The sequence below is a fragment of the Mirounga angustirostris genome, unplaced genomic scaffold (assembly GCF_029215605.1).
Source record: "Mirounga angustirostris isolate CCGP_5_RB_7025 unplaced genomic scaffold, mMirAng1.0.hap1 SCAF_14, whole genome shotgun sequence".
Lineage (NCBI taxonomy): Eukaryota > Metazoa > Chordata > Mammalia > Carnivora > Phocidae > Mirounga > Mirounga angustirostris.
The window spans coordinates 6,238,255-6,250,274 of NW_026991722.1; the positions used below are offsets into that span (position 1 = coordinate 6,238,255).

The 12,020-nt window shown below is 39.3% G+C and overlaps 1 protein-coding gene across 1 annotated transcript; it reads right to left on the reverse strand.

Moving 5' to 3' along the window:
* Positions 1–1,739: 1,739 nt before the first annotated feature.
* LOC123852299 (histone-binding protein RBBP4-like) lies at positions 1,740–3,551 on the reverse strand. The gene is given in 2 exon segments (XM_045886306.3): positions 1,740–2,218; positions 2,329–3,551. Coding segments are annotated over 2 exon segments (1,278 nt in total). The 5' UTR covers positions 3,550–3,551; the 3' UTR covers positions 1,740–2,161.
* Between the last annotated feature and the right edge of the window lie 8,469 nt (positions 3,552–12,020).

Here is a 12,020-nt window from a genome sequence, read left to right on the forward strand (position 1 = left end):
ACCCATTAAAAAGAGCATCTGCCCTATGTCAAACAAAATAAAAAGGTAGCTGCCTTATGATTTATACGTGTGGATTATAATCTGATCCACTCAATTTAACCAATTTTTAGATCTTACGTTAAATATGATGTACACTCAGAAAAATACAGAAATCATAATGAATTTTCACAAACTGTATAGTCCTCTGTCATCAAAACTTGTATCAAGACACAGAGAATTATTAACATTATAAAGTACCCTTCTATTCTCTACACCTCGAAGTAAACACTGTCTTAATGCTATGCAGCAAAAATTAGTTTTGTTAATTTTAAACCTTATATGAATGGAATACTGCACTATATGCTCTACTAAGAAATGTAATAGGATTTTAAAAATTGTAAATTTTCTTGTTTCATATTAGAATAAAAATCATTTTATTCATTCACTTCTTAAAATTATCCTGAAATGACCAGATCAAGAAACACCACTGCAAATTTATCTTTGAAAAAATTGGAAGATTTATATCACAAAAAGTGGAAACATCCTATATTGCCATGAACAGTGGGATGGAAAATAAATGGTGACTTTTTTTTTTTTTAAGAGAGGGACATGGGGGAGGGGCAGAAGGCAAGGGAGAGAGAATCTTAAGCAGGCTCCACGCCCAGTGCAGAGCCAGGGTCAGGGCTCGATCTCACAACTTTGAGACCTCAGCTTAAATCAGGAGTCAGACACTTAACGGAGTGAGCCACCCAGGCACCCCAAATAGTGACTTTTTTATACAAAGAAATGCAGTAAAGCTTTGAAACAAAATTAACTTCTGCTACATGCTTCAACATGAAAGAATCCTACAAACATAATGTCTAGCAGAAGAAGCTAGACACGTGATGAGAATCTACCTATATACAGCCCACAAATGCACAAAAATATTCAATATCAGTAGAAGTCTAATCATAGTAATTGTGGTGGTAAACCCTGGGAGGCATGTGGGAAACCTCTGAGATGTTACTAAGGATCTATTTCTTTTCTTTTTTCTTTTTTTTTACATAGAAAAGCAATTTATTCCATTATAAGCACTTACACAGTTAGTCACGGAGAGTAACAGGCCTGCTAATGAAACATGTCACCCAAAATGGAGATGGTACCAAACTAGTGGTCAAAGACTACCTCCTAAAAAAAAAAAAAAAAAAAAAAAAGCAACTCTTATCCAGGATTAATTTAATTTTAAAAACAAATACAAGCTATCAATTCACTCTTCTCAACTCAACTGGACAGTCTACCTGTGGTATAACTGTCAGGTAAAAACATTCATCTTTACAACTTGGTGTCCCAAGTTTTTTAAAAAAACATTTCACAGAAAGGAAAGAAATATGAAAACAGCTCAAGAAATACACTAAGAAGCAAAAATATATGGGGGAAAGAGGAACACATAGTTTTGACTTAACTGAAGAAACTGAGAGGAGACTGGTCTACATAGGAAAATGTGCATCCTGGAAAGTCAGGTGTGAAAATTTTATTTATTTTATTTTATTTTTTTAAGATTTTTTTTTTAATTGAGAGAGAGAGAATGATAGAGAGCATGGGAGGGAGGAGGGTCAGAGGGCGAAGCCGACTCCCTACTGAGCAGGGAGCCCGATGCGGGACTCGATCCTGCAAGTCCAGGATCATGATCTGAGCCAAAGGTAGTCACCCAACCAACTGAGCCACCCAGGCGCCCCAGGTGAGAAAATTTTAGAATAGGAAATTTATATGACTTGAATCTCCTCCATTTCCTGAATAAAACGACATCTTGTGGTATTTATACTTCATGGCTCAGACACCTACCTCACTTGGCTCTACTCCTTCCTTACTTTAGCCTTTACTTAAAGGAGTCTGAAAAACTTGGGGATATAGCCTAAGAAGAAAAATAACCACACATAATATTCCCCTTTCTGTGGCTACTTTAGATCTTTGTTACTAGAAAATTCCTAAAGAAAATTTAAATATAAGTCTGTGGCTTTACTGAATCAAGTCCCCCAGTTAATATTTAGAAAACACCCTCTGTTTGGGCTAATAACATTGTTGATGGTACCTATCATAGAGGGATAGCCAAACAAAGTCTGTGTCTCAAAACCAATGTTAAATCAATCTCAGGGTTGAGAGGGAAAAAAGGGGGAGTCTAAAATCACAAGAAGTGCAGACATATCTAGGACCCTTGTCCTTCTGGATCCACACTTCCTTCAGGATCTTCATCATTATAAATGTTCTCTGCCGGGTGCCTGGGTTCCCTGCTCCTTGGGAGCCTGCTTTTCCCTCTGCCTCTCTCTCTCTCTGTCTTTCATGAATAAGTAAATAAAATCTTAAAAAAAAAATGTTCTCTGCCATTTGCCACACTTGCATGATACTATCTTCTGATACAGAACAAATCACCCAAGGTTCATTGGGATTCCAGGCGAAATCAGATATTTTGGCAGTGTGACCACCATGAATAAACAACAATTCTGGTGGCCCATCTTCTGCATCTTCTGGGGATTGTTCCCCTCCAATTTTACTTAAATCCCAGACATTCAGTCTGTGATCAGTACCACTGGAAGCCAAAATAGTCTCATTGTGAGGTGACCACTGAACCTGGAATATTTCATCCTTATGTGATTCAAAGGAATGCAACTTAAGTTTCAGATTTCTCAGATCCCACAAGGCAACAGTCTTGTTGGCTGATCCTGTGGCCAGAATGAACTCACTATAAGGATTGAAAGATAGGCAGTTCACTTCAGCAGTGTGAGCATCAACTGAGTGGCTTGGTTTGGAAGTATTGTTTGAACGAGTATCCCAGATCATAAGTTTCCAATCATCAGCAACTGACCCAAACAGAGACTCATGGAGCAAATGCCAGGAAACATTTTCTACTACCACTGTATGTCCTGTAAAGATGGTTTTCGCATCCACCACTTTTCCTTCCTTTGGAACAGCACTGATGTCCCAGAGGCAGATGGTATGGTCGTCTGAAGCACTAAGTAAGTGCCCACTGAGATTTGGGTTCCAAGAAAGTCCATAGCCTTCCTTCTGATGTCCACACAGACACAAGTCTGGGTTGCACTCTCCAGAAGGGTCTGGTTTGGAAGGATGTTTTGTATCGTCAAAAACAAGAACATCACTGGATGGTGTCTTTGTTGCAATGATGTAAGGGTTCTGGGGCATATAACGTGCCTGGTTTACTTCTCCTTCATGGTTTATCTTGATTTCTATTTCAATTTTTCCACTAACTGGGCCAAAACCTCCAAATTCTCCTTTCTCACTGTCATAGTGTGAAGCATCAAACTGAGCATCATCATTAGGGAGCTGCATACTGGCTATCACAAGATGGTTTTGTTCATCTGACGTGTGTGTTCCCAGGACAAGTCGATGAATGCTGAAGTCTTTCCCTTCTGGTCTGGTTACATCTGGAAGCCACTGTGAAGTTAGGCTAGGTCACTCCAGAGCATGGGTCATCACCAAATCGTAAAGAAAAGGGATGTTCTTTTTCCATATTTTGTACTCTTCATTGATCACACGTTCTTCTACTGCATCATCAAAGGTTGCTTCCTTGTCGGCCATGGCAGGCAGGCAAGCTGGGGGGATCCCGGGGTTGAGCGTTGTGGGAGGGCACTAAGGATCTATTTCTTGATCCTCCTGATGATTTTATGGGTGTGCTTACTATGAAAAACCCACTGAGATATATATTCAAAATGTTTGTGACTTTCTATCTGTATGCTGTAGTGCAATACAAGAGATTTGTTTTAAAAAATGAAAGATACGGGCGCCTGGGTGGCTCAGTTGGTTAAGCGACTGCCTTCGGCTCAGGTCATGATCCTGGAGTCCCTGGATCGAGTCCTGCATCGGGCTCCCTGCTCGGCAGGGAGTCTGCTTCTCCCTCTGACCCTCCCCCCTCTCATGTGCTCTCTCTCAAATAAATAAATAAAATCTTTGAAAAAAAAAAAGAAAGATACAAGAGTAAAATTTAAAAAAATGGACATGATATAGACCAGAAGGGAATGAGATGAGACTAATAAACTTTCATTTTCAGGACTGTTCCAATTTACATGATTAATTATATAGTCACCCTTACGCACGACAGGTCACACTTAAAACTACTTGTAGATATTTCCCAAGTGACTTTTACTTCTATAAGGGGTTAAGGGTGTGCATGCATTGGTGCTTTATGTTCAAACACTTTCAGAAAAATATAGTGCATGCATGAATTCACATAAGGAAACAATGGTTTGCCTTCAGCTAACCCACTCTTAATCTTGTTTGTACTCTTCCATATGGCTACAACTCTGTGTTAGCTCATGAAATAATCTCATCGCTTCTGTCCCCCCAAAAGCCAGGGACCCTGGTCATGTCTGCCTGCACGATGCCCCCACCCCGTGCGGGGTCTCTCCATGGAAAGTATGTGCATCGCCTGAGGCGAACACAGAACTGAATGCCCATGACTGGCACCTGCTACCTAATTTTATGTTAGGTGGCCTTTACAGCAGAGGTTGGAAATGTGAGTGTGAAGAAATAAAGTGAATTTTTCAGTCCTATTTTGGACCTAAGATCCTCTGTCATTGGAACTTCTATCTTTAGAGAACAGAGATGAGGAAAAGGATCGAAGGTATTGATACAAGAAAAAGACAATTGTATCAGTAGCTAGACAGAATGATAAATAAAATAGCTGCAGTTCAAAAGCAAAATGTTAGAATTGAAGCCCTTGGATCCACAGTTGGGAGGGTACCTAATAAAATACTTAACCCTTCGCCACAGACCACCCGGCTTCAATCTCCAGCTTTATTACTTATGGACAGTGTGATCTTGGCAAAACTGCAGATTCTCTCTGCTCCTCCAAGCCCTCACTTGTAAAATCAGGTGGAGATAACAGAGGGAACCTCACAGGACTTTTGTGAGTGAATGTATGTTATGCGCTTAGAACAAACCCTGGTATCCTGGATGTGCTAAATAAACGCCAAATAAGCACAATCCTGTGGCAGGGCCTGTGACTGACAAGAAAAATGAGAACAAAGATTCATAAATTAGAAAATAGAAAGTAATTTAGAAGCTAGATATTTTTAAGGTAATCCAGATTTTAATGCAATAAAGATTGTGTCACTCCCCCGGTAAATTCTGAACCAACGAAAAATATATGAAAGTGTGAGCAAATGGATAGCCTAACATCACCTTTATTAAGTGAAAAAATTGACATTGGAAGTTGAGGCAGGAACATTACTGTTAAGTTGACTGCAAGGACAAGGGCCTCCAAAGGAACAAGGTCTCTGTGCTATTTCATTCCTAAACGCCTGAAAGAGAAAGGCCCAGCAGTACATCCTCATTGTGGATGCCCCAATTTCCCCAATTATACACTGTGCTTCTAGGGGTGCCTGGGTGGCTCAGTCAGTTAAGGGCCAACTCTTGATCTAGGCTCAGGTCTCGTTCTCAGGGTCCTGAGTTCAAGCCTTGCACTGGGCTCCACACTGCACTTAGAACACTTTAAAAAAATAAAAAAGAATTATACGTTGTGCTGCTCATGGGAAGACTAAGCTGATGTTGTGTGATGGTGAGGTAGGGAGCAGAGAAAGAAGATGCCAAGAAATCATAAGGAAGTTTAATGCTAGCAGAGATCATGCCACAGGGAATAAAACATCTCTCTACTCTGGAGCAGTGGTAAGTATTGATGTCATTGACTACTGGAAAGGTACTGAGGAGGATAGGCAACATAATCAAAACCAGGAGAGAGGTAGCAGCCAAAAAAGACCCTTATCAACTAAATTCTTCTTCACATGTATACTTTCTTGAAATCAATCATATTCTCCTTCTCTTGTCTGACCTTCCACCACTTCCATGTTTTTGTCAATGACTGATTAAGATAACACTCTAATTTTATCCTCCATTTGATATGGCATCAATCCCAATCAATGACTGTCTTTATTGACTTACACGTAGCCTTTATTTTTTTTTATTAACTCCTACTTTCTTTGCTGAATGTATACTGCCAACATGCTACCGTCTAACATTTACTCCAAGACAATCTATGTTTACATTTAATAGCCTTTAGGACAAGGGAAGTTGGTGGACAACACGTGTAGAGATGATGATATGCTCTTATAATTTAAGATTACAATGGGTGACACCGGGCCATTTCGGAAGAGAAGAGGGGATTGCCTGGCTGGCTCACTCAATGGAAGCTTTGACTCTTGATCTCGGGTTGTAAATTCGAGCCCCATGTTGGTATGTATAGAGATTACTTACAAAAATAAAAATCTTAAAGGACAGAAGATATTTCACTAAAAAAGATGTAGAACTCTATGAGCTGAGAATATGTATGCTCCAGGGGTGAAATTGTGACAAATATGGATCTGGTTTCTAGAAGTCTGTATTTGCTTCAAAATGGCTTTGAGACTAACTCACCCATCTCTTTTAACCAGCTTATGTTTTGATTAAATGCAACATCATTTTTTAGTATAAATTTGTTTCATTAAAAAGAGTTGGGTCTGGCTAGGAATAAGCATTTTGAATCAAGAAGGAATTTGCCCAAACTTGTTCCATTAATGTACATCATAACCTGGTATGTGCATTTTTCCAAATGGCATAGTTGTGGCTGAAATCAGATGTTAATGATTCCTTTGATTTTGCCTCCAGATTTGTCTTCTCAGGCAGAGAAAAATCCCAAACCAATATTTTATTAATAAAATAACACTTTTAATTCAAGATATTTCTAAAAGGCTGCATTGATATCAAAAGGATGCCATTTTTTTAAAAAGGCAACATGTTAGTAAAACTATTAGGGAAAGAGGTAAATATATAAGGATGTTTACTGAAAATAGAATAAAATTTCATGATGGCAGATGAAGATATAGAGTGATATCACCAATAATAAGAAAAAGCTTTAAAAAGAAGTGCATTTAGAGAGAATCTGGGGGGCTTTGTAACTTGGGATGCCCTTTTGGATATGAGGGATAAAGAAGTCAAGGAGAAGAAATTGGCAAGTTGGCCAAGAGGAAAAGGAAACTGGTGAGAATAGATTGGGTATGGGTCACCCCAGCTCTCTGTAAACACTGGAAACAATGTAGGTGGTGCCTGTTCAGCTTCTCACACGTGGACAGTACCGGTTATTGACCGGGTAGTATATGCTAACACAGCACTCTACAGGTAAGAAAGAGTTTGATCAAGTTATCACACATTATGACAATACCAATCAAAGCTAATTATAATATTGGGCCTCTATTAATGATGGTATAGAATTAGTTGTTGCAACAAAATGAGCTCAAAATATAGTGGCTCAAACAAAACAGAATTTTCCCCACCCAGGCTTGACTCCCTTTTTGGGTTCAGGTGTCAGCTCCAGCTGTGAACATTCCAAACAACAGAAAGTGGAAAAGATTGAGTCCAAGAGAACATTTCTGCTCATACCCCAATGGACCAGGTTAGTGATATGGCCACATCCAACCTCACAGGAGGCCAGAAACTATAGCTTCTAACTGGGCATCAGGTACCCCCATAAAATCTGGGACAGTTCAGGAACAATGAATACTGGGGCATCAATTAACAGGAAGTGTCACAATATCCACCCGTGTGACCACGTGTTATATGTAAATACACAATTACCACAGAAGTGGGGTCAATTAAAATCTCAACTTCATAGGATTGCTTGAATCTTAAACAAGAAGGAATATATTTAAAACTCAGTAGAGTGGAAAGTCTTGATTCAGTAACATTTACTATTATTTTATTAATAAAATAGAATTACTAGTGATTATATTAAATACTAATACTTTAATATTTATCAGTTAAATAATTGTTTTATTATATATTTAATAGAGATCTATGTTATCCTTTATTCTATTTTAAAATATTTTAATAGTAATTATTTTAATAATCAAAATATTTTAATGGTAATTATTTTAATAATCATAGTATAACACTGGTCATGAAATAAAATTATTAAACTATTTTGTTAATAAATGAGTATGCTGGTTAATAAAATAATGTAATTTATTTTCAATTATGCTGAGTCCACTTAGGGACTCTGATGATGCAGGTTAATGATGTATTTGGGAAGGTGCCTTCCCTATCAGTAGCACCTGAAGAATATCTAGCCCTGCCCCACCCCCAGCTCCATCAAACCCAGGAGCTGCTGATCAGTGCTGTGCAAGCGGACTGTTGGCTGGCTCTCGGTCTTACAATGGGTCCCAGAAGCTTTATAAGTCTGCTTTAAATCAGGTCCTAAATCTTCATTTTCCTGTATTGCTTGACAAATACAAAAAATATGCTTTAAATAAATAGTTTTATAAGTGATCTGCAATATCTTATTTTTATGGAAAAATACTGCTCTCTAGCTTATAGGTACAGAATATAAAGATTCAACATTTATGAAATGCTGATGGAAAATGAGAAAGTGTTGTTAAACTCCTTAATATAAAATCGGCAACAAAAATTCTCACGCCTTTCTGTGATCTCAAGGCAGATAAGTATCTGCTGGTCATCCCTCTTTGGAAGGCAGCCTTAGGCTTGCATACCACACAAAGGTTGATTGCCAAAGGAATCTGGAAAGGATCTCCCCAACTGGCCTGGTGCTAGTGCCGGAGACGCCCCTCTATGGGGGCCTTGCACTTCTCCACGTCTTGCTGGGCACGTCAAGAATGCAAAGACATGGCCTCTCCATGTTTAGGCCATTTTCCAGTGAGCACCCTTGAGGGCTGAGGTGACCTCTCCCCCCTCACAACGAGCAGGGTTGATTATATTATAGGCTGCTGATAAGGCTTACATGTTACTCTCCTGAAATGCAACCCACGGCAGGACTGCATCCTGGCACACCTATATTGCCCACGTGGTAACTGGAATACAGAGAACTGATGTGGCCACCCGGAAACTTCGGCAGCTTTTTCTTCTGCTGTGTATAATCAGGTCTTCGATCTCTAAACTAGGAGTCGAGTGTCTTCTCCCAGCATCCAGAAGACGATTGCATTCTTATCTGTTAGCATGCAGCTAGGTAAAATCTTGGACCCTTCACGGTTCTTGACAACTAGAAATGGATGTAAAACAATGTCTCTCACTTTGGTGAATTTTGCAAGAATGATCAGTTAGTGAGATGGTGAGTAAGAGGGGGTCCATCAATGCTTAAGGCTGGAAAACCATGCATAATGGACGCTCTTATGCCAGGCGGGAGACTGAAAAATCAACACTTTTAAATGTATACGTAGCGATTGCTTCAGAATTCATAATTTCCTTCATTTCCTGCTATGAAAACTCTATTTTGGTGAATATAAATAAATAGGAAAAGGCTCAAAATTGTGAACACAATATAAAATCCTGTGATGAGAAGCATGTAATGAGAGTCCCTTCTGAACAACCCCCATCATTGGTGACACATCTATCATTTTCCTTGTCACGTACTGAGAGACACTGACATGTAAGATGGACTAGTATTTGTTTTTTTCCACTATGACCTGATCAGTGATTTTTTCATCTGTATTTACCCCCTCTGGCCATAGTTTAATTTCTCAATATATAAAAATGAATTGTCTGCATTAAATTTAATTGACTTAATTTAGCTGATACAAAAATCCCTTGGTAATTGCTAGGTACTGAAGTGCAATTCTTGATATCAGAGCACCTCTCCGTTTATTCTCTTGGGTGTAGCACGAAAATGGACTGTTAAGTGGCTTTCACAGTCTCCACCTGAAGAGGGGAATTTTGAGGTAATTTTTGTGCCTGGGAGCGTAGTTAGTATTCCACGGGCTGCAAGTTTGAATCTTGATTAAAGCCAGCAGGGGATTGATGTCACTAATGACCAGTTAATTTGGGGCATCAAACAGTCCTTAAAAGAGATTTGGAGAATGTGATATCATTAGGCTGAAATGTAATCCCCTAACTTTATCCTTATTAAATTGGTCTGGTCTTTTCTTCCATCCTTCGGTATGTGTGGTTTTAATTAACACCCAGCTTATATTTCAGGACACTGAGCAAGGCTGGAAAATGCAATATAACCGGGCTGAGTGTGGCAAGTTGGAGCTACTAAAAACTGTGCTTATATATTTTTGTCAATTACATTGGATTTATTTTAAAACTAGAATGATGGGCTAAAATTCTAAAATTAGTAATTGTAATTAGTGATGTCTTAGGATAGATGAGGATGGCCTAATTGGCATTTTCTATCCCAATTTCATCGACAAATGCACAGAATTTCCATGCAGGGCAATCACATCACACACGTAATAAGTCTCCTCTCCACTCTTTCAGTAATAATCACTTTGTGCATGTAATAAAGTTTCTTCTCTGGTGGTGGTTTATAGATGAGTGCAACTTCATAACCCTACAAACACAAACGTTATGACTGTCACATTAAAGTCAGTGGCTTAGGGGCACCTGGGTGGCTCAGTTGTTAAGAGTCTGCCTTCGGCTCAGGTCATGATCCCAGGGTTCTTGGGATCAAGCCCCACATTGGGCTCCCTGCTCAGCAGGGAGTCTGCTTCTCCCTCTCCCTCGCCCCCTGCTTGTGTTCCTTCTCTCGCTGTGTCTCTCTCTGTCAAATAAATAAATAAAAATCTTAAAAAAAAAAAAAAAAAACTGTTAAAGTCAGTGGCTTAAAACCATGAAAGCAGTTAGGAAAATCCTGAATGTGTGCATCCCAGAGCTTCTGAAAATAACAGCCACACATGTTTATTTGAGCATCGACTCAATACACGCAGACGATGATAGGATGCGGTGAGAAGAAAAAGGGCATTATTAAGTCTCAAAAAATTTGATTTAGGTATTTCCTTCTGGTATATTTATATGACTTAAGGTTTGAAAAGAAAAAAAAAAGAGAAAGGATGCTCATGATTTGAACATAATATTCCAGAGGGTCTAGACATTTCCTATATAAACGATATAGTTAAAAAAAACATGAACAACATGCTTGCTTTAAGTATCCATAAATACCACGGAATCCTGTTTTTTGAAGGATAATTAATGTGTGTTATTGACTACATTAAGTATATTCTTTCAAAAGCTCTGTCAAAAATATAATAATAGCACATAATTAAAGAAGCCCAAAGGAAGACGTGAAATATAGATTTATGTTGTTCTTTAAATTTTTATTTCAAAGGAAGTCCCCCAAACAGTATCCTGACTCACTGAGAGTTTTGTGAGCTTCAAAAAAAGTTAAATATTCTTGTGTAAACTTTCTTGGAAGTTTGCTCTGAGAGAAGGCTGATCTGCTCTTCTCCAAACTCCACTGGGGTCTGAATAGGGAAAGGGTTATATTAAATTGGGGAAATGAATTAAAATGTACCCTTAAATATGCTTAGCAGATATTTGCTCCACCTGGGAAATGCTTTTGTTCCTTCCTCTAAATTAAAGTCTGTAACCTTTATTCCCCTTGGCTTTTAGCCTCTTCATGGATGGGGCAGTTGGAGGTATGTCAGTTTTTATATGGAATAGGGATTGAAAACATGTTCTCATGTAGGAATAACACTATGATAATTCGTAAGTAACACAATAAAATAAGGAACACACGTTTGATGCTCAAAAAGATTGCACTGTTTCAGGTCCTTCAAGATGCAGACACCAAGATGTGATGAGGTGTGCAAGAGATACTTTGGGGGTGAACATGTGGGAGGGAGAAAGAGGAGAGGTTGGGAGATACCGAGGCCTCTTCAGAGGACAGTGCGTTCTGAACCCCGAGAAGGCAGGCAGACAGGAAGGAGATTTGCTCCTTTAGAACTACAAGGGCTCAGCACCAAGAGGCTACCAATCTGATGCAGTGTGTCCAAGACTAACATGCCCATCAGTGGAGTCCCTTGTACTGCAGGAGGGAGCTGGCTTTAGAATCTCTGCCACCCTGAGTCATTGGCTGAGCGTAGCCTGTAGGAAGCAGAGCTTTGTGTTAATATGGTGGTGGGCTCAGAGCAAAGTACCTGGGGCATCTCTCAGTGATGCTTCATAAAGCAGGAGATCTGAGCAGCGTGTTCTCAGTCGCCACTTTCCTCCTGCACCACATATATCTGCTTCTCCACACAGGATCAGGAAGCAACTCCTGCCTGGCGGGGAACTGAGAGCAGGGAGGGTAG